We start from the raw sequence: 27,506 nt of genomic DNA on the forward strand, positions 1-27,506 counted from the left end.
TGGACTGGGATGAATGTGTGACATTGATCCACATTCGGTCCATCACCTGTTTTGTTTGCATATTCCGCCATAAGTGCACTGGGGATGCTCAGACGTGGGTCCCAGGCACTCCACACCACTGGAGTCAAGCTAGCCGGGCTGATGAGAGGTGTTACCTCGAAACTGGTCCGGTCCTCGGATGCTTGATTCCGTTCTGGGAAGGACATGGCTTTTGTAGTTCGGACTGGACTGTTCCCATGGGGCACAGGGTCAGAGCTGATTTGCATATCGCCATTGTCTAACCCAGGGTGGTGTGGAGTGCAAAAAAACGATGGATTTGGGCCCAGATCTTTGGACTGGGATGAGTGTGTGACATTGATCCACATTCGGTCCATCACCTGTTTTGTTTGCATATTCCGCCATAAGTGCACTGGGGATGCTCAGACGTGGGTCTCAGGCACTCCACACCACTGGAGTCAAGCTAGCCGGGCTGATGAGAGGTGTTACCTCGAAACTGGTCCGGTCCTCGGATGCTTGATTCCGTTCTGGGAAGGACATGGCTTTTGTAGTTCGGACTGGACTGTTCCCATGGGGCACAGGGTCAGAGCTGATTTGCATATCGCCATTGTCTAACCCAGAGTGGTGTGGAGTGCAAAAAAACGATGGATTTGGGCCCAGATCTTTGGACTGGGATGAATGTGTGACATTGATCCACATTCGGTCCATCACCTGTTTTGTTTGCATATTCCGCCATAAGTGCACTGGGGATGCTCAGACGTGGGTCCCAGGCACTCCACACCACTGGAGTCAAGCTAGCCGGGCTGATGAGAGGTGTTACCTCGAAACTGGTCCGGTCCTCGGATGCTTGATTCCGTTCTGGGAAGGACATGGCTTTTGTAGTCCGGACTGGACTGTTCCCATGGGGCACAGGGTCAGAGCTGATTTGCATATCGCCATTGTCTAACCCAGGGTGGTGTGGAGTGCAAAAAAACGATGGATTTGGGCCCAGATCTTTGGACTGGGATGAATGTGTGACGTTGATCCACATTCGGTCCATCACCTGTTTTGTTTGCATACACCTTAGAACCACAACACATCTGATAGTACACTCACTGTTTGAACCAGAGAGTGTACAACTATGTATCTTTTTTAATTCCTAAAGTGCGGTGGTAGCCACATGGGCATCGGTGTTCTTTACTGAGAGATATCCAGAGATACTAGAAACCAGTAAAGGAGGCCCTGGACATAAAGATGTGAGTACTTTAGAGATTGAAATGAATTTTGAAGAGTTAAATCTTTGTAGTATTTTGTGTTTTTCTCTTTAATTGCATGCTTGCAATTCTTGTGTATCCTTTTGAATACTGGTGTTCTGTGTTCTACTGAGCACTGTTAGAATGCTGTGATGTACCACTGATTATTCTACCATCTGTCACTGAGGTACATAGATGTGCTTTTCTTCATGGATTAAACTACAACTTAATTCTTCTTCTGATTGTCTTACTTGAAAGAGAATACTACAATCTTCAGGAAGTTTCCGAAATCTAATTGGTGATAGTGGAGTCTGATGTGTTCTGTGACTCCAACATTGGACGATAGGCTTGATTTAGTACCTTGCTTTTTAGTATGCTAAGGCGTGGTCAAGTTTTGCTTCTCGTGTTTCTTAATACTAACTCCCATACCCACCTTTGTGTTCTGAACCTGTTATCGACTTTTTTAACTATACTTTTTAACTGTAGTTGACCATTGCGAATCACTCAGTTTTCACCTGGACAGTACACTACTTAATCATTTATAACTGCCCAGTCACATTTTGTGACTTTTTAAAAGATGGGTCCTTTCCTTCCAACCTTCCTCCCTGAGACTGGGTTCTTTGCGTGGGTCGGGGTTTGGGCTGGAACCTCTTTATAATCTTACTTTTTTCTCTGAAAGTAATAGTTTTTTTGGGGGGTGTACAGTTAGTTTCCTCTAACTGGGTCCAATTCACAAAGCCAGCCCTTCAGGAGTTTGAAATAACTACTGTATGATTAATTCCATGTTTGGAGTAGATTTATAACATTTATGAAATTCAGAAAGACTCCCATGAGACCTACAGTAAATGTTCAGACGTAGATTGTAATGAGTACTTCAACACGCAGAATGTATGCTTGCAGAATTACCACGAACTTTTGAATACACTCATGGCGACACGTGGGACCTAATATTCTGGAGGACGATTGCCATCAGAACAGTGCACTCCTGAGTAAATGAAGAAGAAATATACATTTTCACGTTTCTGACTGACATCAAAGACAAGTCAGGCTTAGCTCCCATTGTCTAATTGACATCACTTGGAACCACTCAGTGAAAACATCCCTTTATTTCACCGTGACCCATCTATAATTCTATATATATGGCTATGTTACATGCAAGATATTTGCTACGTCGTTCCATTTTAGGTCTGGCCTAGAGACAGCTTCCTATGGATCTCCAGTTTGATGCAATAACATTGTTTATTAAATAAAGCAATATATACCTACATAGAGGGGATTGGATTTAGCCATCTTCCACCATTGGCCTGTTCAAGTTTAATTCACATGTTGCTACCATCACGTGCACCATGAATCACAGGGCAATATATAAGCCTACTTTAGCTGTCGGGGCTTTGCACTATGAGTCATGTAATTTTTTCATATTCAATTGTGCACATCCTCCTAAAAAGAAGTATACTTTTATTTGCCAATAATCCTTCCTTTCCATACTTTGTCCTTTTTGTAGTTACTATTATGTTTTTAAAATATGTCCTCAGATTACAGAAATTCCACCAAGCTTTTTCTTGTCTTGAACCTATACAAATAGTATTTCCATGTGACTGTGAACTAAATAGTGTTTCTCTACCTGTTTGAACAACATGTATCTTCTAGGAAGCATTAATACTGCGCTTTGTGGGTATATTTTTTTTTAATTCTTTATTGCAAACATATGGTCACAAGATTAAGACAGTAGTGTATTTTCTCATTTATATTAGTTGTTTTTTGCTTTCAAGAATGGCTTTGTCAAAGCGTATTCTTTCTTACAACAAATTTGGCAATATACCACATTCACCCGTTGTAGTTATATTAGTGGAAGACATGCTCCGCAGCATTTTTGAAGTTGGATATCCTTGGAATTTGAGCTTGTTGACTCAAATTAATTTGCGTGGGGAAATATGCATCCTCCAAGTCGACAAAATAGGAGACAATATAGGCACGCAGTATAGGTTATGGTATCACCGTGAAAACTGTAGCTTGGAGCTCAGATGGACAGTCACCCCAGTCTCTTATTTTTGTCTCCCACTGACTGAGGTCGAGATGTAGCCGGGATTGTCTATGGCCATCCATTTAGAGAAGCCACAGGAGTGGTGATACTTCTAACAAGCAGAGGCTTACAACTTTACGTGAGGAGAAGCTGGCCTTTCTGAATGCTACTGCTACTAAACATGGCAGGAAATGAGAATCAGAATATTAGAAGATAAGAGAGATGGCGAACACTAGAGCCTAGTAGCCAACCCTGTGGCACCCTAGAGGAACAGTAGCAAGTGAATGAAGATGAGTGATGTGAATATTGCAGCAACGTGGCAGGATGACAAAGCCCATGGCACAAATATGACTCCAAAATCTGGTTGAATGAAAGGAAGGTGCTGTGGGGGATTGGGGAGCACATTTGAAGGGAAGTGCAGTTGTTAGAATGTGTTCTCTTTTTCTTTTGGTGTGGAGTAAGTTCCTACAATAGCAGCCATCCTTATAGACAGCCTTGGTACAGAGACAGCAGGTGGTGCTTCTGTAGGCCTGTAGCCTGGCCTTGAGTGATTTCTGTGGAGATGGTGCTGGGAAGGAAGTCCAGGGTCAGTGGGGTGAGAGCCTCATAATGGAATCCCTTGCACATGTGCAGGAGAAACTAAATGGCTTTCTTGTTTTTGCAACAGAGGATTTATACTCCATCCACGGGCTACCGCCTGAACTGATCTCTGGTGTGATGCCAGAAACTGACCAAGAGGAATAGGCTAACAGCAACATCTTGTCATGCGTCTTTGGTGGGAGCAGGTGTATTAAAATACCCTCAACGTCCTCCCTCCATTTCTAATAAAGGATCACACTGAGGAGATTTTATACTTAAGGGAGACCAGGCTGCCTATTGCATATTGGCGATCATGTATTTGATTGTCATTTTAAAAGACAAACTTACCATAACCGCAATGCTTGAATTATTTAATATGTTTAGTGCTGTTCATTTTATAGTATTATGTGAAAAAATGCTTTCCTTTCTGGGGGGCCTGATGGATGATATAAAGGTGCTTTCAAAATTAGGCACTGAGGCAAACACACAAGTCACAAAATAAGGCGGTGAGTGTGAGCGGCGAGAATTGCCTGATGATTTCTGGCTGGAAAGTCCACTTTTGAACAACTTGTTGGGGTTAATAAAAAAAAAAGAAAAATTATAGACATAAAATAGCTCCGATTCAAAAATTGTATGTGGAGGATCACAGCCTGTATGATGGCAAACTGCTTTCAACTTAATGGTCAAACAACAGAGGAGGTGGTGTTTGGCAAACCCTAGGAGCTCTGGTCCCCTGACTGGTGGGTCTGGGAACTAGGGCGACCCTTCCTTCAGGTTCATGTTTAAAAATCTGGGTGTTACATTAAACCAGGCCCTTTCCAAAAGGACTAGATTACCACTACTTGTGGGGCATGCTTTGCTACCATGCGGTTACTACCGAAGGTTTTCCCATGGCTACCATCCTCTGCAAAGCAGACTCTGGTTTATGCCCTTGCCATTAGTCGCCTTGGCCTTGGCAATGCTTCGCTCACAGCTGCTAATGACTTCCTATTGGCCAAGCTCCAGGTAGTGCAAAACACAGCTGCATGCCTGGTTTGTAATCTTCCAGCTGGTTCCCCAGCAAATACGATTTGTAGATTGATTCTTCAATGCCTGACACTCATTGCTGGATATGGGACTCATTCTTTGTTCACTGACACAGAATCTTGTTGTATGACCTGAGGAGGCCCTAAATACAAGGCATAACGTGTCAAAATGTACCTATCGGAGCACACCTCGTAATTGCAAGAAACCACATACAGATTTACACCTGAAGGAAATTAATGCACCATCAATGGGACCCTTTTACTCCTTCAGGTTGCAACATCTGTTGGAAAGTGGAGATTTTGACATTTCCCATCCCCCCACACCCCTCCATTTTTCATCTGCCATTTGATGTGATTTCAACTGGAGGTGCACTAGGTTCCTGCTAACCAGGTCCCCAGTGCCAGATCCCAGAACTGTACAATTGGTTTCCCTAATTAGTGATACTTCTAGTGCCCACTGTAAGTCCCTAGTAAATGGTACGCCGGTACCTAGGGCCTGATGTATTAAAGAGTATCAAAGAGTATCCTGAAGGGAACCATCACTAAGCTGTTTTGAAAACATGTGCTGGACCCTGGTGAAAATCAGTTCCCCAGCTACATGAGGGCTTCACAGAAAATAAGGATGTTTCGTATTAGATTAGACATCTGGTATTTATAAACCCACACTGATGCCAGTGTCAGATTTAGTTATACATGCACCCATAGGTCTCCTAACAGCGATCTGCTGAAACCCTACCAGCTATTGGTGTACTGACTGATTGGTTTTCGCCAGCCTGCCACCAGAAACAGGTTTCTGACCCCGAAGCATGAGGGTCTTTGCTTTACCGAAGCCATAAACCAAACCTGCACAGGCAGGGTGTGCTTGGCACCCCTGCCCACAGGGTGACCTGCGGACTAGTATTCCAAGAACGGGGCACTTCAAAGAGGCCTACTGCCTTGATATTGAAATCTGGCTTCTCTCACAAGAAAGGAAACCGACCCTTTTTGTCAAGAGCTCTTTAGCAACTGGGAAAATTAGCGAGCCAAGACGGCATGTCCACCCTCAGGAGAGCACCACCCCTGAACTGGGCTACCTGAAGTAGGTGATGGCAAATTTAGGGTCTCAAGGACAGGGTTATGCCCACTTACCCCAGGAAGAGGCCATATATATGGAGTTTTGACTCCCCCAACACCTCTAAGTTCAGTACTTTGGGGGGCCCGGCACCAGGACATCAGATCCTGCTAAAAAAAAGAAAAAAGGCCAAAGAGCTGCAACAGCAAGTACTGCAGAAGAAGCACCTAACTTGGCACCAGCCCTTCTGGCCTGATCACCTGTTCTCGACAATTGTGCCAAAGTCATCTTGCCCTGGCAGCTGCTTATCCTCTAATGCCTGGGAGTACTGCCAGAAAGTCACCAAAGACTCAGAAACTCCTGTGGAACAGCTGAGCTGTTCCCCTGCATCTGGCAGGTACCTGTGACTGAACTGTGAGGCTCAAAGACCGCAAAAACCCGACAACCGAAAGAACCACTGCACCGGGCCGCTTAGCCCGACCGGTGCCATTGTGGTCCCCCAGATTCCTGTCCACCAACGAGAATGAAGACACTGAAGAGCAGCCAAAGCACATACTTTGGAAGAAGCAACTGACCCAGCGCTAGCCCCGCCGTTATGTCTGCTGATTCCGAGAGAGTGCGCCAAAAGTCATCTCGTCCTGCAGTTGCTGTGACTTCAAAGCCTGTGAGGCCTGCCTGCCTTCAACAAAGAACAAAAGACTCCCATGGAACAGAAGAGCTGCTTCCTCGCATCCTGCAGGGACCCTAAAAAAGATTGTGAGACTCCAGAACTTAAAAAACCTGACGCCACAAAGCACCACTGCACCTGTGCTTCCTAGCCCAGGATTAAGTGGGCCAGTGGTGCCTAGGGACAAAGCCCACCTTGGACGTGCCCACTATGGGCTTCCTGAAGCTGCAGCCTCTGTTTGCAGGCCCCCTCTAGAGCCACTGCTACCGGGGATGAAAACGTGACACCTAAAGACACCTCGAGAAGCGAAACAAAGGTGTCCCCAAACCACGCAAGAGTAGAGCCCCCTGTTAGCTCTGCCAAAATAGTCCTCCAAACTGAGCCTGCAGCCTCTTTTCTGATGGACTGATCTCCAGAGTTGAATGGGGCCACCAACACTGTAAGGCACTGCCCGAAGTGAACTGTTGGTGCTGCCTTGGACCTTGCCCCCATACTCACCTGAAGTCCAGAAGTTCAAAAAACTGGTCCCGTAAGTCGCTGTTGTGTGCCTAAATGCAAAACATCTTTTTCTACCATAGGATAACATTACTTTAAAGTGCTTCAGTTACTTTTTAAAGTATCGTAAACCTGTTTTCTTTAAACCTTCTATTGCAAACAGTACTTCATTTTGATAATCTTGGTGCTAAAGTTATATAAAGATACATGCCCAGCCACCCTTTACATGCCAAGCAGTAGAAGGCTTAGAGCACGCACATAGACATCAGAAGTTTGTCTTTATTTTTCCAGTTTTTAAGGAAACAGGTTTCTTTTTCATGTTTTATTAACGGTACACAGTCAAAAAATCGAGTATGAAATATCGATGTACCAAAATATTGTGTCAGTAATTTCGAAGGTGCAGAATATCGAAGACAAGAATATCGTTGGACAGAATATCGACCCTAAGGTAAGTAATATCGAAATACTTATCGATGTAAGTAATATCGAAGTTACTAATTTCGATTACACTAATATCGATATTTGTATTATTTCAGTTTTTTTTTATAAGTATGTGTTATATGTTTTACTTACGTAATTAAAATAAAAAATATTAAATGTGTATTACATATATATATTAATACATTTATTTATAAGTAAATTATATGTTTTAGTACCGGAGCGGGTTGTGGGTTTATAGGGGAATAGGGTGGGAAGTAATTTAATTATGTTAAATTGAGTATTAATTAGTAGGACTTATTAATAAATTGTAATTAATTGGTAATTATTTTAAATTAATTGGAATATAATTTTAATTAATTGATTAATTGATAAATATGTTCTGTAGCGGGTTATGGGTTTATAGGGAAATAGGGTGGGAAGTAATATAAATATGTTAAATTAATTAATAATTAGTTGTTAATATTAATTAATTATAAATAATTGGTAATTAAATTTAATTAATTGGAAAATCATTTTAATTAATTGATTAATTGATAAATATGGTCTATAGCGTGTTGTGGGTTTATAGTGGAATAGGGTGGGTAGTAATTTAATTATGTTAAATTAGAAAATAATTAGTAGCTATTAATAAATAATTTTAAATAATTGGTAAATAAATTTAATAATAGTTATCTCATTATAAATAATTGAATAATTGATATATATGTTCTGTCGCTGGTTGTGGGTTTATAATGGAATAGAGTGGGAAGTTATTTAATTATGTATAATTAATTAATAATTAGTATGAATTATATTTTTTTTTTAAATAATTGGTAAATAATTTTAATTAATTGGTAAATAATTTTCATTGATTGGTAAATAATTTTAATTAATTCATAAATAGATAAATGTGTTCTTTTGGGGGTAGTGGGTTTATAGGGGAATATGGTGGGAAGTAATGTAAATGTAATTAAATAATAATTTTTTTAAAATGATTGTTTTGTAAATTATATATTTATTAAATAATTATTAATTGGTAATTAAATGTTATAAAATGGTATTTTTTAATATTTATTTTTGGTTAAATATATTTAGGTAATCATGTTTTCTATAAGTATGTATAGGTATTGTATATGGTTTAAATTGTTTTAATACTTTATATCATTTTTTAAATAAAAAGCTTTTATTTATAAGTATGTTATTTTAACCCCTACGCTATCCAACATTTTTCCTACTGTTGAATTCTCTGGAGTTGGAATAGTAATTGTTACCCCTACGCTATCCAACACTTTCTCTACTGTTGTACTCTCTGGAGTGGGAATAGTAATTGTTACCCCTACGCTATCCAACACTTTCCCTACTGTTGCACTCTCTGGAGTGGGAATAGTAATTGTTACCACTACGCTATCCAACGCTTTCCCTACTGTTGCACTCTCTGGAGTGGGAATAATAATTTTTACTCCTACGCTATCCAATGCTTTCCCTACTGATGCACTCTCTGGAGTGGGAATAGTAATTTTTACTCCTACGCTATCCCACAATTTCCCTACTGTTGCACTCTCTGGAGTGGGAATAGTAATTGTTACCCCTACACTATCCAACGCTTTCCCTACTGTAGCACTCTCTGGAGTGGGAATAGTAAATTTTACTCCTACGCTATCCAACGCTTTCCCTACTGATGCACTCTCTGGAGTGGGAATAGTAATTTTTACTCCTACGCTATCCAACGCTTTCCCTACTGTTGCACTCTTTGGAGTGGGAATAGTAATTTTTATCCCTGCGCTATCTAAACCTTTCCCTATTGTTGCACTCTCTGGAGTGGGAATAGTAATTTTTACCCCTATGCTATCCAGTGCTTTCCCTACTGTTGCACTCTCTGGAGTGGGAATAGTATTTTTTACTCCTACGCTATCCAACGCTTTCTCTACTGATGCACTCTCTGGAGTGGGAATAGTAATGTTTACTCCTACACTATCCAACGCTTTCCCTACTGTTGCACTCTCTGGAGTGGGAATAGTAATTTTTACCCCTAGGCTATCCAACGCTCTACTGTTGCACTCTCTGGAGTGGGAATAGTAATTTTTACTCCTACGCTATCCAACGCTGTCCCTACTGTTGCACTCTGTGGAGTGGGAACAGTAATTTATACTCCTCTGCTATCCAACGCTTTCCCTACTGTTGCACTCTCTGGAGTGGGAATAGTAATGTTTACACCTAGGCTATCCAATGCTTTCCCTACTGTTGCACTCCCTGGAGTTGGAATAGTAATTTTTACCCCTATGCTATCCAACTCTTTCCCTAATGATGCACTCTCTGGAGTGGGAATAGTAAGTTTTACTCCTACGCTATCCAAAGCTTTCTCTACTGTTGCACTCTCTGGAGTGGGAATAGTATTTTTTACTCCTAAGCTATCCAACTCTTTCCCTAATGATGCACTCTCTGGAGTGGGAATAGTAAGTTTTACTCCTACGCTATCTAAAGCTTTCTCTACTGTTGCACTCTCTGGAGTGGGAGTAGTAATTTTTACTCCTACGCTATCCAATGCTTTCCCTACTGTTGCATTCTCTGGAGTGGGAATAGTAATTGTTACCCCTACGCTATCCAACGCTTTCCCTACTGTTGCACTCTCTGGAGTGGGAGTAGTAATTGTTACCTATACGCTATCCAATGCTTTCCCTACTGTTGCACTCTCTGGAGTGGGAATAGTAATTGTTACCCCTACGCTATCCAACGCTTTCCCTACTGTTGCACTCTTTGGAGTGGGAATAGTAATTTTTATCCCTGCACTATCTAAACCTTTCCCTATTGTTGCACTCTCTGGAGTGGGAATAGTAATTTTTACCCCTATGCTATCCAGTGCTTTCCCTACTGTTGCACTCTCTGGAGTGGGAATAGTATTTTTTACTCCTACGCTATCCAACGCTTTCTCTACTGATGCACTCTCTGGAGTGGGAATAGTAATTTTTACTCCTACACTATCCAACGCTTTCCCTACTGTTGCACTTTCTGGAGTGGGAATAGTAATTTTTACCCCTACGCTATCCAACACTTACCCTACTATTGCACTCTCTGGAGTGGGAATGGTAATTGTTACCCCTACGCTATCCAACGCTTTCCCTAATGATGCACTCTCTGGAGTGGGAATAGTAAGTTTTACTCCTACGCTATCCAAAGCTTTCTCTACTGTTGCACTCTCTGGAGTGGGAATAGTATTTTTTACTCCTAAGCTATCCAACTCTTTCCCTAATGATGCACTCTCTGGAGTGGGAATAGTAAGTTTTACTCCTACGCTATCTAAAGCTTTCTCTACTGTTGCACTCTCTGGAGTGGGAGTAGTAATTTTTACTCCTACGCTATCCAATGCTTTCCCTACTGTTGCATTCTCTGGAGTGGGAATAGTAATTGTTACCCCTACGCTATCCAACGCTTTCCCTACTGTTGCACTCTCTGGAGTGGGAGTAGTAATTGTTACCTATACGCTATCCAATGCTTTCCCTACTGTTGCACTCTCTGGAGTGGGAATAGTAATTGTTACCCCTACGCTATCCAACGCTTTCCCTACTGTTGCACTCTTTGGAGTGGGAATAGTAATTTTTATCCCTGCACTATCTAAACCTTTCCCTATTGTTGCACTCTCTGGAGTGGGAATAGTAATTTTTACCCCTATGCTATCCAGTGCTTTCCCTACTGTTGCACTCTCTGGAGTGGGAATAGTATTTTTTACTCCTACGCTATCCAACGCTTTCTCTACTGATGCACTCTCTGGAGTGGGAATAGTAATTTTTACTCCTACACTATCCAACGCTTTCCCTACTGTTGCACTTTCTGGAGTGGGAATAGTAATTTTTACCCCTACGCTATCCAACACTTACCCTACTATTGCACTCTCTGGAGTGGGAATGGTAATTGTTACCCCTACGCTATCCAACGCTTTCCCTACTGTTGCTCTCTCTGGAGTGGGAATAGTAATTGTTACCCCTACGCTATCCAACGCTTTCCCTACCGTTGCACTCTCTGGAGTGGGAATAGTAATTGTTACCCCTACGCTATCCAACACTTTCCCTACTGTTGCACTCTCTGGAGTGGGAATAGTCATTTTTACTCCTACGCTATCCAATGCTTTCCCTACTGATGCACTCTCTGGAGTGGGAATAGTAATTTTTACTCCTACGCTATCCCACGATTTCCCTACTGTTGCACTCTCTGGAGTGGGAATAGTAATTGTTACCCCTTCGCTATCCAACGCTTTCCCTACTGTAGCACTCTGGAGTGGGAATAGTAAATTTTGCTCCTACGCTATTCAACGCTTTCCCTACTGATGCACTCTCTGGAGTGGGAATAGTAATTTTTACTCCTACGCTATCCAACGCTTTCCCTACTGTTGCACTCTTTGGAGTGGGAATAGTAATTTTTATCCCTGCGCTATCTAAACATTTCCCTATTGTTGCACTCTCTGGAGTGGGAATAGTAATTTTTACCCCTATGCTATCCAGTGCTTTCCCTACTGTTGCACTCTCTGGAGTGGGAATAGTATTTTTTACTCCTACGCTATCCAACGCTTTCTCTACTGATGCACTCTCTGGAGTGGGAATAGTAATTTTTACTCCTACACTATCCAACGCTTTCCCTACTGTTGCACTCTCTGGAGTGGGAATAGTAATTTTTACCCCTAGGCTATCCAACGCTTTCCCTACTGTTGCACTCTCTGGAGTGGGAATAGTAATTTTTACTCCTATGCTATCCAACGCTTTCCCTACTGTTGCACTCTCTGGAGTGGGAATAGTAATTTTTACTCCTACGCTATCCAACGCTTTCCCTACTGTTGCACTCTCTGGAGTGGGAATAGTAATGTTTACCCCTACGCTATCCAATGCTTTCCCTACTGTTGCACTCTCTGGAGTTGGAATAGTAATTTTTACCCCTATGCTATCCAATGCTTTCCCTACTGTTGCACTCTCTGGAGTGGGAATAGTAATTTTTACCCCTACGCTATCCAACGCTTTCCCTACTGTTGCACTCTCTGGAGTGGGAATAGTATTTTTTTTTCCTACGCTATCCAACTCTTTCCCTAATGATGCACTCTCTGGAGTGGGAATAGTAAGTTTTACTCCTACGCTATCCAAAGCTTTCTCTACTGTTGCACTCTCTGGAGTGGGAATAGTAATTTTTACTCCTACGCTATCCAATGCTTTCCCTACTGTTGCAGTCTCTGGAGTGGGAATAGTAATTTTTTCTCCTACGCTATCCAACGCTTTCCCTACTGTTGCACTCTGTGGAGTGGGAATAGTAATTTTTACCCCTAGGCTATCCAACATTTTATATAATTAATTGTAAAAATATTAAAAGTATATTTAATTTTTTTATGTTTAGTACATTTTATTTATGTTATTGTTTTATGTTTGTAAATGTATTTGTAAATTAGAATATATTTTAATAATTTATAATTTAGTAAAATAATTATTACAACATATTGTTCAGAACATATATATTATATATTTACAGTATATATTTAATTAATGTATTATTATTATATATGTATTATTTATTAATTTTAAACATTATTAGATACTTATAACTATGTATATTATATTTATTAGTGTTATTTAATTTATTTTACAATTATATTTTAAAAGAAAAAAACGATATTTTTAACATCGATATTTTTAACATCTATATTATTTTTTCGATATTTTTGTACTTACCATGTAGTAGATAGGAAGTCGATATTCTTGCCCTCGATATTTTAGACTCGATATTTCTGTAGGTCGATATTTTGGAGGTCGAAATTTTGTCAGTGATTCTTTATTAACATCAGGGGGGCCACATTTCGAGAATTAATGTCATGCTGCTGCACCTTTTGACCCCGAAATCCCGACGCTGTCTGATTACAGGTTCTACTGTTGATGGCCTGCAGGCCTGCTGTATAAGGGAGCACAAACCAGCTCCTAAATTCATGTGTGCTACATGTGACCAATATTTATTTAGCTGTTTTATAAAACGCTCTGTTACTACCAGAGTATCCTGGCGCGAAAAAGGAAAAACAAGCAGGTGGCCAAAAGGAAACAGAAGAAAATTTAAAAAGTCTAATAAGCAGATATAAAAAGATGCGTCTTCAGTGCCTTCTTAAAAGGAACAAAATTCTGGATCGATCTTAAGGATAAAGGCAGAGTGTTCCAGGCCGAAGCCGCAAGAACGGCAATTGACTGGCCTCCAAGGCGCACTCGCCGAAAGCGGGGAACACTCCGAAAATTACAGTCAGCCGAGCGTAAAGAACGAGTAGGGGTGTAGCGGCTAAATCTTTTCCTCAGATAGGAAGGCCCAAGATCATTGACTGCTTTAAATGCTAGTGTTAGGATTTTAAAAGTAATCCTTTGAGCCACCGGCAGCCAATGTAGTTTCTTCAAGTGGACACGCACACTCTCTCTGCAAGGCACATTGCACAGAATCTTGCCGTCGCATTTTGGATGATCTGTAGTCTGGCGACTAGGAAGGCTGGAGTTCCGCTAAGAAGAGAGTTGGCATAATCGAGCCGTGATAATAATAAAGCCCTCGCAACCGACTCTCTTGCTGAAGATGGAAGAGATCCGAAGCACACCCCTGTAAGTTTTTTAATGTGTGCCTCAAATCTCAGATCCTCCGCAAACCATACTCCCAAGTTCTTTGCAGGGATGGTAACTGAACTTGGCTGGGGAAAATCAGAAGGCCACAAAAGTTCTCTAAAATTGGGCGGAAATTGGCCATACAACAAAATTTCTGTTTTGTCTTTGTTGCATTTTAGCTGTGCCATTGCTAACCAATTAAAAACCGCAGAAAGACAAGAACAAATGACCTCAGTGTTGAGTGCTGCATCAGGCCATGTAAATAAAAGTTGCGTATCATCTGCATACGCTATAATTTTGGCCCCCATTTGTTCGGCCAGCACTATGAGTGGGGTAAGGTACACATTAAAAAGCAAGGGGCTTAATGTAGACCCCTGGGGTACCCCGGTAGTGAGAGGCTTGGCCGAGAAGGAAAAGGGTGGGATCCAAACCTGCTGGGACCTATCGGACAAAAAAGATTTCACCCATTCAAGTGCTGAGCCCAGCATACCAATCTCAGCCAATCGAGTCAGGAGGAGGGAGTGTGGGACAGTGTCGAACGCGGCAGAGAGGTCCAATAAAATTAGGGCCGCTCTGCCGCCACTGTCCAAACACTCCCTAATCGCCTCTGTGATCTCCACCAAGGCCGACTCCGTGCTGTGTGCTGCACGAAAGCCGGACTGGGCAGGGTGGAGGGCCTCTGATGATTCCACAAAGGCATTCAGCTGACAAAAGGCAAGTTTCTCCCCAATTTTTGCCATGGCTGGAAGCAGGGAAATGGGTCTATAGTTGCCCGGCACAGCAGGATCAGCACCCGTTTTCTTCAACAAGGGAAGAAGCTTTGCCTGTTTCCATTCCTCGGGAACCTTAGATGTTTTAAAGGAAAGACCCATTATTTGTGAAACCTCTAATGCCACTGATTCTGCCACTTCCGCCAACACCCGGGCCGGGCATGTATCATCAGGGGCACCGGATCTCAGAGATTTAATTGCAAACAAGGTGTCTTCCACTGAGGGGGGGGTAAATCTCTCCGTAGTGTAGGTAGGCAGTACTATAGATCTAACATTATCAGCAATCCTGCTCCCCCCGCTCTAGGACTCTGCTGTATTTTAGCAATTTTTATTAGAAAAAATGAAGAAAGGTTCTCACACCATTCAGTAGATGGTTTCACCGATATTTGTTCAGCACAGGGGGAGAGAAAGCTCTTAACAATAGAAAAAATTTCCCGACTGTTATTATTAGCTTTCTCAATTCTTCTGGCAAAATATTCAGATTTAGCCAGTTTAATACTGGCATAGTATTCCCGCTGTGCCGAGCGGTAAGCTACCTTGGCTTGTGGGCAATAGGCCGCCCGCCACACTCGCTCCAATTTCTTACAGGCAGGCTTAAGAATGCGTAATTGGGGCGAATACCAGGGTTGCGAGGGGGTCGTCCTATCTCTACCAGATTTCAACCCTTTCGATGAGGCGGAGATCCCTGCTCTCAGCCAACCATCAAAAACTTGAAGTGCAGGATCCAATTCCCCTTCCAAGATCGGTCTGTTTTGATCGAGCCAGGTAATAAAATTACCTACATTAATCTTCGGGGGGAACGAATTCCTGCAAGACTTAGGTGTATCTTTCATGGCCGACCAAGTAAATCTAATCAGCCAATGATCAGTCCAAGTTAAAATTTGAGGGGCATCAACCTTTACAGGAAAGTTTGAGCATATGACATCTAAAGTGTGTCCACCTATATGTGTAGGGGAGAAAACCCATTGGGCTAGATAAGCCAGGTCCAAAGAATCATGTAGAAGCTTACTTTCCTGAAGTTCAAGACAATCAACATGAATATTGAGGTCACCAAGCAGTAAAAAACGCGAAAACCTCACTGCTCGAGGAACCAGAGTCTCTAAAAGAGCTTTAAGAAAAGGAAAATATATAACAAGGAGGTACTAAAAAAGAACTTAAGAAACATAACTGAATGTGCTTATTTGTTGATGCAATGCTCTTTGACAAGCCATTTTGTAGAAACAGTCAGTGGCAAAACCCATTTGCGTGAAAAGAAGGGGCTGTTTTTTAAATGTAACATTTCATTGTTCTTCTGATAAAATTGCTTGTGTAGAAATAAGAGTCCAACTTGCATGATATAATATGAATAGCTCACACAGAGACAAATTGCACTGTGTTTGTGATTTCCCTCCCAAAAAAACATATAAAATAGTGCTGTGAGAAATGAGTGGTTCCCATCCCGTTAACAGGCTCTCCTCCTGCCATGTCAGCGATGCTTAACAGTTTACACTGTTTTATTTACTCTTGCTCACCCTAGGTGTACTTGCTTTCCCAGGTGTGCTTCTGTACCTTCTTAATGTAACACACAAATCTTGTATATTGTATACTGTGCTCTGAGTACCTTCTACGTGTCTGGGTGAGCTCAACTTGTGGATACATGTTAATGACTGGGCACGATTAAAAGACCTCTAGTTGCACATTACATGATAATCATCCTTGGCCTCTTTGTAGAGTGCAGAGGGCAATGGTCACATTATTTGTTATTGTAATCTCCATTTTATGTGAAAAACTAACACACTGGAAGACTATAGAGGAAAGTAGTGTGAAAAAAACAGGAGTGAACAAGACACTATGAAGATGACTTCCCCTTCCACAAACATGAGTAATGTTTAATTTGGTCTAATGTTTTTAGAAATGAAATATTTTCATTCTAATTATGTACTCCCAAAAATATTGTTGTTACTCACTTATCAGATGCTGCCAGCAAGCAATGACAATAGTTCTAGCTTAATCTAGGTGTATGTTGTTGATTTAAAGGCAATAACAGAAACCTCAGTAGCACCCACATGCTGGTCAGGCGGCACATTTCTGAAGCACATGGTTTTGCTTTATATGTTTTAACCCAGATCCTTACTTAAAGAGGCAATGCATTTTGGAATGGAATCTTACTTAAGCTTTTTGGTAGCATCCCTTTTTCTTCAGACTCCGGGACACATTTTAAATCATCTCACTTTCAGCATGGGCATCATCAAGGGGTCACAGCTGCGGCACCTGGCTTGCCCTTTGTAACGACTGACCCCTGACATCAGAGTTTGCAAAGTCAGTGCCAGGAACACAGGGGCAGCTCATCCTTATTGATGCTGGTCAAGACACCACTTTCCTTGTTTCCAGTCAGTTTTTTATATTACAGTAATAGTGAATAATATATTGTCACTATTAGTGTGGTATAAAAATGGAGTACAGTTAGCTGGAATATGACCCTATCTGGCAGCTGAGGTAAGTAAAACAAAATGTTTTATGTATGTTCTGTGCATTCTTGCGGGTGAGAGTGTGCATTTGTAAGAGAGTGTGTGTATGGGTGAATATGTGTGTATGTTTGTTTTGAGTGAAAGAAAACCTCAAATGGCATGTGATGTCACTTCCGCTACCCCTGACATTTTGGTGAATTGAGGTTCATGACTTTCAGTAAGATGTGTTTAGTTTAGAGGCAGGCAGGCAACACCATGCCTATTGGGAGTAATACTATGCAATGTAAACGAGTCATTAACTGCAAATTAATTTACTAATAAATATCACTCATCTCTTGCCTAATAGAAGGTGACAGTGCAGAAGACATTTGTAAATCTACCTGTTTTGTGCAACTATAGTCCCCATGGCCACTGTTGCCCTTTACTTCGAAGCAGCTCTTAAAGCTTAAAAAAGGCTGTAATATCATCAGAACCAAAATCAATAATGAATTACCCCAAATGATAAAAATAAATGCTCTTTCAAAAATATTTGTGTTTCTTTATTGAAACTTTGTGTGGCCATACTGAAAGTTAGTATCACCATAAAAAGGTATTCATATTGGGGAAACACATTTAATTGCATTTTCCCCTTCTCTGGTGGAGCCTGGCTGGTGCTAAAGAATAAGTCATTCAAAGGATTGGGGATGTTCTCCTAAAGACTTGCTGCTCTTTCTTCATTTATGTCTGTTACCTTGATGTCATCAAGGGACTTTTGTACTGTATTTCAGATTTCACCTTAATTGAAAAAAGGGACACTGTAGAATGAACCCTAACTCGATCATAGCCCTCTGATGGTCTTTGAGACCTCGTGCCTGTGAAGGTGTAGGCGCACAGCTCATCTCCTTTACAGTAGATCTGCATAGGTTTGAAATCACATGTGGTATGACCTCACATGAATCTGACTAAGGAATACAGATTCTCCTCCCATTTAATGTTCTGTATCCACTCTCAAGGGCTAGGAATGAGAGCCTTCCATTTGAATCCAGTCTGAGACTTTTCACACTTTTCTCCTTCATCTACTTGTGAGTGTTCCCTGGTAAAGGGGCAAGGGACTGCATCCTCTACTCACTTTGGATAGCACACTTTGCAGGCTCGTGAAAACCACACTACTGAAGAGATGTGATGCACCATCTAAGACCCCATTGCTTTCAGTTGGTTTTAGAAATTAGTTCCATGAAAGGGGGCTTTATTTATTTTCTGGGTAATTGTGATAGACCCAGGATATCACTTTTAGGGTCAGATATGAAGCACGCTCTCCAAAGTAATCACGTTTTGGTATCTATTAGTATTCCACTTTGTGGTAAAACAGACAATAATTAAGTTCAGTGTATATTGAATTGTTCACGTTTACTATTTCTTTCTCATCATCTTTAAATAGCCTTTTGCTGTATGAAACCATGGCATTGTAAACCAAAATCAACTTTTAAACCTATTGAGTTAGCTTGGTAAGCTAAGCATGCTTTACTGAACTCTAAATTGAATATACAAGCAACAGGGTCAAAACCTGCCATGGCTCACTTATCACTTCATCCATTAAAGTGGAGAAGTGTGGCCCACTGGTTAGAGCAGGCAGACCCTGAAGCAGAGGTCAGACCCGGGACCAGGGTTCAATTCCCGACGCGGCAGGGTCTTGAGCTCAAATGTCCATGGACTCGATAATTCTCGCTTTGATGCCTGACCTAATCATGGGTTCACACTCTGCAACTCTGGGCATTAAGCTTGCTTAATCTCCACAACGGCCCCTCCCCCCCGGCGGGATGCCTGGCTTTCACCTTGGGGATGCCCTGTAGGGGCTATCTCACAAGGAAAAGCCAGGACGGGTTCCCAAGGCAAGCGCGGAGATACCCCTTCGGGGGTCGATTCAGGCGCTATATAAGAAACATAATAATAATAATAAAGGTTGATAAAATCACCACAACTGAATTGTGTAATTTTTAGGTTTAATATTAAAGAATCAAAAAAAATGTAAAACAGTGGTAGCAAGTAAATATATATGAAAAACACGTTTCTTTTTACTGTATCCAGAATGTTCAGCATAACAACACAGAATTTTTTTGAACGGAGACATATGTTCAACTTAAACTATTTTAAAATCAACAGAATAAGTGTCTTTGGGGCTCTTTAATATGCAACCCCCTCTTGAACAAGGTAACCGATGCACTACAATTTTACACTCAGGGGGCTCCTTTCCCTCTTTAAATGCATGGTATCTGAGAAAAGTACTCGCTATCATGCTGAGCTGATGTACAAAGCCTTGGCAGCAGTGCACAGAGACCCTTCATTGCCGCACACAGAGGAAATATATTAGAAGGAACATTGGTCATGGTCATCATTTATTGACTATCGTGTGTATTTGTGGATGTCTAACACTCCTCTCTGATCTACCTAAGGCTGCTTGACCACATCACCCCATAAAAGAGCTCCTTGTGATTGCTAGAGCAAGCTCCTGTCTGCTAGTAGGGGAATACCTGGACCCTTTTCAAGGGATACCTGTTTTTGGTATACCATACATAGTATACCATATAAGAAGCCAGCTTCCTACAACATCGTGCTACCAATAGGCTGTATCACACAACAAATCTATGAACCGATTGATATTTCAAGACTGTACGGCAAGGATAAAGTGTATCTGAATGCTGGTAACATAATAGTTGGATCTATTGGTAGAATAAAACAAAGATAAAGTGTATTTGAACGTTGATTGAACAATGTTTTTATTCATTGAACAAAAAAAAGAGTTGATAAATTATTTTTGTAAATATTTCAGAACTTGCCTTGCATGATTATCTTGATGTAAAAGGATGTATGCTACATTACTTGCCATTATCTATGTTTGCTGAAATGTTGAGATTATTGTAGACAAAACAATTGTTGAATCCATCGTTACAGAGAACCACTTTACCTTGCAACGTTAAGATTTGCACCATCATGTGGCACAGTTGATGGTGCTTGTGTCGTTGTAGCGCACGTCTCAGCATTTTATGGCAATAAATGGGTTATTTAGGGGTTAGAGGATGTAAAAAATCATCCAAACATCGCAGGTGTCCTGCATTTGCAATACTCTAAATAACCCCATTAGTGTCACAACAGTGTCAGCCTTGTACCAGCTTATGCTTTGTTTACCACTAAGTCATTACTATTGGCTTACTAACATTGATACTCACCACATATAAAGACAACATCTCTTTTACTGCCTAGCTGAGAGCCTCATGGTACTTTGGTAATGTACAGTCATTTGATAAAGCAGCATAGCATCAAAAATATTTATGCCTACTGCTTCAGTCATAGGTCTCTCGGTACCCCCCACCTGATAGAAGTCAAAGTAGTCAGCCTTAACGCCAGGAGCCTTAACAATCCTTCTAAGCGGAAGCGGTGCTCTGCTTCAAGAAACCCACCTCCTACACTGCGACACACATTACATGCAGCACAGAAGGTTTCCTTTACAGTTCTGATCTTCGGGGAAGAGTAAGAGGGGAGGGGTGGGCATTCTTCTTTTCTCACATTTTAGAGTTTCCATAGTGGGCTCAGTGGCTGAACTCAAGGGATGTCTTCTAGCGTTGAGGCTACGCAGTGGGTCCTCTAACGTCACCATAGCTTCGATATTCTCCCCAAACGAACATTAAGAGAAATTCCTGATGGACGCCCTGGCTGAGGTTCTCCGTACACCCGACCCCATGGTTGTGGTGGGTGGGGATCTAAATTTAGTCATGGACGCAGGTACTGACCGTTCTTGTACAAAGGTCAGGTGGAGCAAGGCTCTTTCAGGGAGTGGCTGGAGGACTGTGGGATCAGGGATGCGTGGCGCTGCTTACACCCAGATGACAGATTATTCCTATTACTCTGCGGCCCATAAGACCTACACCTGCCTAGACCATTTTCTTGTCTCCCAGTCTGCGTGGGCTTGCACCACTGCCTCCACTATCGAGGGTAGATTGCTGTCGGACCATGCGCACATTACACTATCACTGCGCCTGCCACCCGCGCAATTGTGCCCACTGCACTACGTTTAAGGGACTCCCTGTTACAGTCCCCAACATTGGCTGAAGACCTGCAGCGCACCCTGACTGATTATCTAGCACTTAACGAAAATGGTTCTGTGCACTTGTCCTCCATCTGGGAAGGGCTTACATTGGTCGTGAGGGGGCCTTGATCGCCAAAGCGGCCTATGACAATAAAACTAGGCAGTCTAAGAGCGCAGAACTGGAGGCTAAAGTTCGGGAACTCAAGGCAATTCACAAACGCACCGGAGCCCCTCGCGTATGATGCCAGTTAGAGAATGAGCGGCTTCAGCTACGTCGTTTAGATTTAGATAGTGCTGAGTATACTGTGCTCCGACTCAAACCTAAATACTATGTGGATTCCAACAAAGGTGGGCACATGTTCGCACAAGGCCTCTGCAGCCAGTGACATGCGCAGGCAGTTAAAGTTGTACGAGGGGAGGGAGGTTCAGAGATTTCGGATGACCCTGGCAATACGGCTTCATTTCAGTCTTTCTATGAGCGCCTTTATTCTGCCAAATCCACCCCGTTGGCGGACCCTGGGGAGTATCTGAGTGGCTCAGCAATCATCCCACTTCCGACTAGTGAGGCGGCCGGGCTGGAGGACCCCATCCTGATCAAAGAGGTGATATCTGTCATTGCCCTTCTGAAATTCATGAAGGTGCCGGGCCCGGATGGCTTCAGTACCCTCTTTTAAAAGACCTTTTGCGCGGACCTGGCTTCGCTGCTCACCCGCCTATTTAACGCCTTTGCTGACAAGGGTACTCTTACGAATACCATGCTGCAAGCAACTATCTTGGTCATCCCCAAACAATGGAAGGACCCTGTGTTTTGCAGCTCATATCGGCCGATTTCCTTGTTGAATATCGACACAAAATTGTTCTCCAGCATCCTGGCCCAGAGGCTGAACCCCCTTTTGCCTGGATTGATCGACCCAGACCAATCGGGATTCATCCCGAGTAGACAGTGCAGAGACAATACTAAAAAGATCTGTCACCTAATTGACAAGGTACATCATTCTAAAGAAGAGGCTTTACTGCTGGCAGTCGATGTCAAGAAAGCATTCGACCGCGTACACTGGCCGTATCTGTTTGCCACTCTAGAACGCTTTGGCCTGAGAGTCAGGTTCCGCAAGTGGGTCGCAAGCATTTACAGCTTACCGTCTGCTGCGGTCAAGGTTAGTGGTGTCCTCTCAAGCGACTTTGCAGTAGGGAGGGGCACCAGGCAGGGTTTCACTCTCTCCCCCCTGCTATTTGCTCTGTACATGGAGCCCTTTGCCCAAACACTCTGAGACAATCCAAAAGCACAGGGTATTCCGTTTGCGGCCGATCGCCACCTAATTAACCTCTACGCGGGCAAGGTTCGTTTTTTCGATAGCGCACCCCCTGAACTCCTTGCCGGCCACTGTGGATGGCCTGTGGGCTTTTAGTCAGGTTTCCGGATTCAAAATACAGTCACAAATACTGAACCTTACTGTAACTCCCCCGACAGTGGATGCCTAACCTGCACAATTAGACTTCGACTGGGTGACAGAGGGAATCACGTACCTGGGGTTGGTTCTTCATGGGATCCTGGAAAAGACAGCAGCTGTAAATTACTCCTTCCTGCTCTCCCGCATTCGGAAAGATCTTACTCAATGGCGACACCTGCCTCTGTCATGGCTAGGCAGATTAGCAGTGGTTAAAATTAACGTCCTGCCTCTGGCCTTATACCTTTTGTAAACTCTACCTCTGCTGCCTCCACCGGGCTCGTTCGCACACATACAAACTGAAATTGAGCATTTCATATGGGGTCTGACCTCTCTCAGGTTGCAGAAGTCCTTGTTGCCACACCCTAAGAAAGAAGGGGGCTTTGCTCTGCCAAACATCACTCGCTATTTCCAGGCATTAGTGTTACGCTACCTAGTTGAATGAAACCGTCCTATGATAGAGAAACACTGGGTCTTTATGGACCAGACGGTGGCTAGCCACCATATTTGGAGGGAGGTATGGTTGCCTAGGCCGTCGCGTTCCTGTGGGCTGTATTCCTCGCCCGTCAGCCGGCCCACTATGTTGGTCTGGGATAGAGTGTCCAAACGGGCTAACCTCACCACTTTCCCCTCCCCCATGTCATCCATCTTTTTAAACTCGGATTTCCTTCCTGGAATGGAAAAGGGAGTGAGCAAGCGATAGTTAGAAGGCGGGTGCAAGGGTCTGGGGTATTTGTTTGATCTGCAGGACCCCATCTCTCTTTGACCAGCTTCGAGTGGACTATGGCCTCTCCGACTCGGACCTCTTCCTGCGTACGCAGATGCTGCATTGGGTGACAGTTCCCTTAACGCGCCCCCTGGTCATTCACCCTATGCTACCATTTGAGAAGTGGCTTTTCTTTAAAAAAGATGATCGAAAACTCATATGAGAGATCTATTTATTCCTCACACAGAGTGTTAAGGGAACCCGGACCCCGGTACAGAGACGGTGGGAGACGGAACTAGATTGCACCCTCTCGGACAAAGATTGGGAGGACATTTTTTATAGGACCCATCACATCCCACACTCCATGGGCAACATGGAGACCGCATTTAAGATTGTACTCTACTGGTACCTCATTCCAGCTCGCTCAACTAAATGGAACCCAGAGTGCGACGCCTTTGCTGTCGTGGCTGCGGGAGCCCAGGTACCCTCCTTCACCTGCTGTGAAATTGCCCGAAACTTAAGAGATACTGGAACAAGATCCTTGACGAAATAGATAAGGCCTTTGATACCTCCATACCTAGGTTCCCCGCTTACACTATCTTAGGACTGCCCAACATACTGACCTTCCCGCTGCGTTCTATCAAAGGTAGGCATATAGCTTTGGCGCTGAATGCTGCACACTGGGTACTCCTGGCAGGTTGGAGGACAGACAAGATCCCGGAACACACTATGGCTGCAACAATTATGGTCTCTTCTGGGCATTGAGAGAGGCTTACTATGGCCAATTTAAGGGACAAAGCTGAATATTCAAAGATCTGGGCCCCCTTTATAACAATCTTATCCACGGAATTCAGGGAACTGATATGTCCGCTTACCTTCGGATCTTGTGACTGATTCCCGAAACTCAGGAAGGCAAATAGTTCTAGCTATCGTGTTCGAAGTTATTGGGCCCCTTGGGATCTATTGTCCAATACATCGGACTACACCCGTTAGTTAATGTGAAATCTCTTGCTCACCAGGGGAGGGGTGGGGGGAAGAGTAAGGGTGATGGGATTCTTAATTTTGACTTAACTATTGTTTGGTTAATGTTTCCCTTGTCTCCATTAAAAGGCAGACTTACTCGCCTCTAGTGTGATATACCAACTCTGCAGCTCAATGTGATATGCATATCCACTGTGTTCAAGTTCTGCTACATGTGCATTTATCTTTATGACAGGTCTGTCAATGGCTTCCCCACCTCACACGGCTTGCCCAGGATGGGTTGTAGGTGGCATGCTGTGTCAGTTAACATAACAGATAGCCTATCCATCAAAGGCCTTTTTTACATTGCAGCCGGCCGAGGGGTTGTAGGCGTTGATGCACTGTACTTTTATGCAATGTGTTCTGCTGATAAAAACGATTTAATACTAACAATCTTTAGGTCTTTACCCACTTGTTTCAGTATCTCTCATCGTTCATGTGTTTGATTGACAGGTCAAGAAATGGAAATGATGGGTTATCAAGTTCAGCCATCCTACCCAGTTCAAGTATATCCCCCCATGTCAATGTACCCAGCCTACGGTCCATCTTATGGGTATCCACATTATCCGATGAGGCCACCCATGTACACCTCGACTGGTAAGGAACCCCGTCCTACTTTTCATATACCAGAACTTAACGACGATGCTCATTCATTGATTCTGTATCCTCAAATGCAATATATGTTGTACCAGATGGAATCTTATATTTTCACCCTGTAAGGCACAGGAGCTTTGCTTTTGATAACCTTAGAAGGAGAGACAGGAATATGATTAAAGCAGCAAGACCAAGTTATGGACAAAGAATCATTTTTGCAGGATTATAGAAATGTAACATGTAACTGACAGTTTTTGTTCTGATTGTTGAATTTGATACATTTGGTCTTAGTCACCATCAATAGAGGGTCCCTGCCTATATAATAGCAGGGTAATAACATTCTGCAATAGCTTTTAATACAGACCTTTGCACACTTAAGCATGAAGCATGGAGTCTCGGTAAGACATTCTTGCTTTTATTAGGTAAGAAAAGCAGTACAAATATGCCTTCAGTCTCATTTTTCAGGGCTGTTCAACAGTTCTGTCAGATAGTTTCTCTAACATTCCAAATGCCACTTACAGGAATATTCCAAGATAGGGGCAGGGGAAAGAAGGTAACGGAGTGTGTGACCTTGGTCTGCAAAGCATATTAAATATTTGAACATTTAATCTGCTACCTTCAGTAATGATTTAACCCTTTTGCGGCTAGGTCTTCCCTCTGTGCTAAGCCTTTTTTTTGGCTATTTGGGGTAGTTTGCGCTTAGGGCCCTGTAACTTTTTATCAACATAGGATATCCACACCAAATATGCGTCCTTTTCTTCCAACCTTATGGGGATTTTAAAGGTATATAGGGTACGTAGATTCCCCTAGACGGGACCCAGAAATTAGACAACATACACCTACATTTTGGGTTGTTTTGGGTAAATGGGGAAACAGTGCAGCAGAAGAAGGCGTCTGTTTTTTCTCTGCAAATTGTATCAACAAGGGTTTGTGGTGCTAAAATCACCATCACCAAACTTTCAAGGACAGGCAGACTTTTTATCAGAAAAACAACATTTTCTACACAATTTTGATATTTTACTGGATCCTGGAAAGCTAAACATTTCCAAGAAGTAGACAAAATTCTGAATTCAGTTAGGGGTCATTTGTGTAAATCCTTCAAGTTTTTTTTACAGAAACTAACAGTTACAGAAATATTGAAAATGTGTCGAAGAAAACAGCCATTTGTGCAAACGTTTTTACTTGTAACTTCTAAGTATGACAAATTTTTTAAAGCAATATACCGTTAGATCCGCTCGACCGTTCGGGTTGTGGGCATATGTAGGACTTGTAAGTTCACAAAGAACCCGAGGAACCCAGAGCCAGTACCCGAGCTTCGTCTTGCAATGGTTTTTCATTTTGTACCGGGCATATAGCAATTCATTGGGTAAGAAATAAAGAGTGAAGAGTAGGTATCAAGGACACCTATGTATTTCCAAAATGGGAACACAATTTGTAGTTTAGAAGCAGCAGATAATTGCACATCTCTGAAATTTTAGGTACCCATACTAGCATGTGAATTATAGGACCTTTTTCAAAGTGACTTCATTTTTACACATTGTCTTACATTTGGAAGGCAGAAATGCATAGAAAGTCAATAGATAATAACAGTTGTTCTACAATTCTGTATTCCCCTAAGTCGCCCAATATAAATGGTACCACACTTGTGTGGGTAGGCCTATTGACTCCGACAAGGACATACCACATGTTTCTAGTAAAAACTGACCCTTCTTTGCAATGTGCCTAGCTGTGGATTTTGGACCCTAGCTCAGTTGGCACCTGGGGAAACCTAGCAAGCCTGTACATTTTTGAAAACTAGACAACCAGGGAAATCCAGGATGGGGTGACTCGTTTGACTCTCACCAAGTTCTGTTACCCAGATTCCCTATCAAAACCTCAAACTTTGTAAAATAAGTAACACATTTCCCTCACATTTATGTGATGGAAAGTTCAGGAATCTGTGTGGATCCCCAAACATCCATGCACCTCACATTTCCCAAAGTCTCTCAGTTATCATTTTATAGCAAGACCTGCTTTTTTGAGTTTCTTTACAACATCCCTCAGAATGTTATTGTGTTCCTTTTCTGATACCTCATTTATTAAAATGTAATCTAGGAAGAACATCACTTTTTCAATATCCTTCAGGATACATTGCATTAATGTTCAGCAAAGGGTGTCTGTCTCCACAAATATTCTGGTTCAAGTCTCTCTGGTCCACACACATGGGTATCTCCATTGTGTTTTTTGATGTGGTTATCCTGTGGGAACTAACCTCTCTGTTCTCTCTGATCCACCAATCTATCTAATTTTCTTTTTTAGTCGGTCTCTCATAAGGAAAGGAACTGAATAAGTTTCATACACGGTGGGGACTGCATTATGTTTTAACTGGATTTTGTG

The 27,506-nt window shown here is 42.4% G+C and overlaps 1 protein-coding gene across 2 annotated transcripts in view; it reads left to right on the forward strand.

Annotated features, from left to right (window-relative positions):
* SHISA4 (shisa family member 4) overlaps positions 1 to 27,506 on the forward strand; it is a 772,640-nt gene that overhangs the window by 258,993 nt on the left and 486,141 nt on the right. For both annotated transcript variants that reach the window (XM_086923109.1, XM_086923110.1), the window contains exon 4: positions 24,990 to 25,133. In XM_086923109.1, coding sequence (XP_086779235.1) covers positions 24,990 to 25,133 — 144 coding nt within the window. The remainder of the gene's footprint in view (positions 1 to 24,989; positions 25,134 to 27,506) is intronic.

Source organism: Lissotriton vulgaris, chromosome 5, assembly GCF_964263255.1.
Source record: "Lissotriton vulgaris chromosome 5, aLisVul1.2, whole genome shotgun sequence".
NCBI lineage: Eukaryota > Metazoa > Chordata > Amphibia > Caudata > Salamandridae > Lissotriton > Lissotriton vulgaris.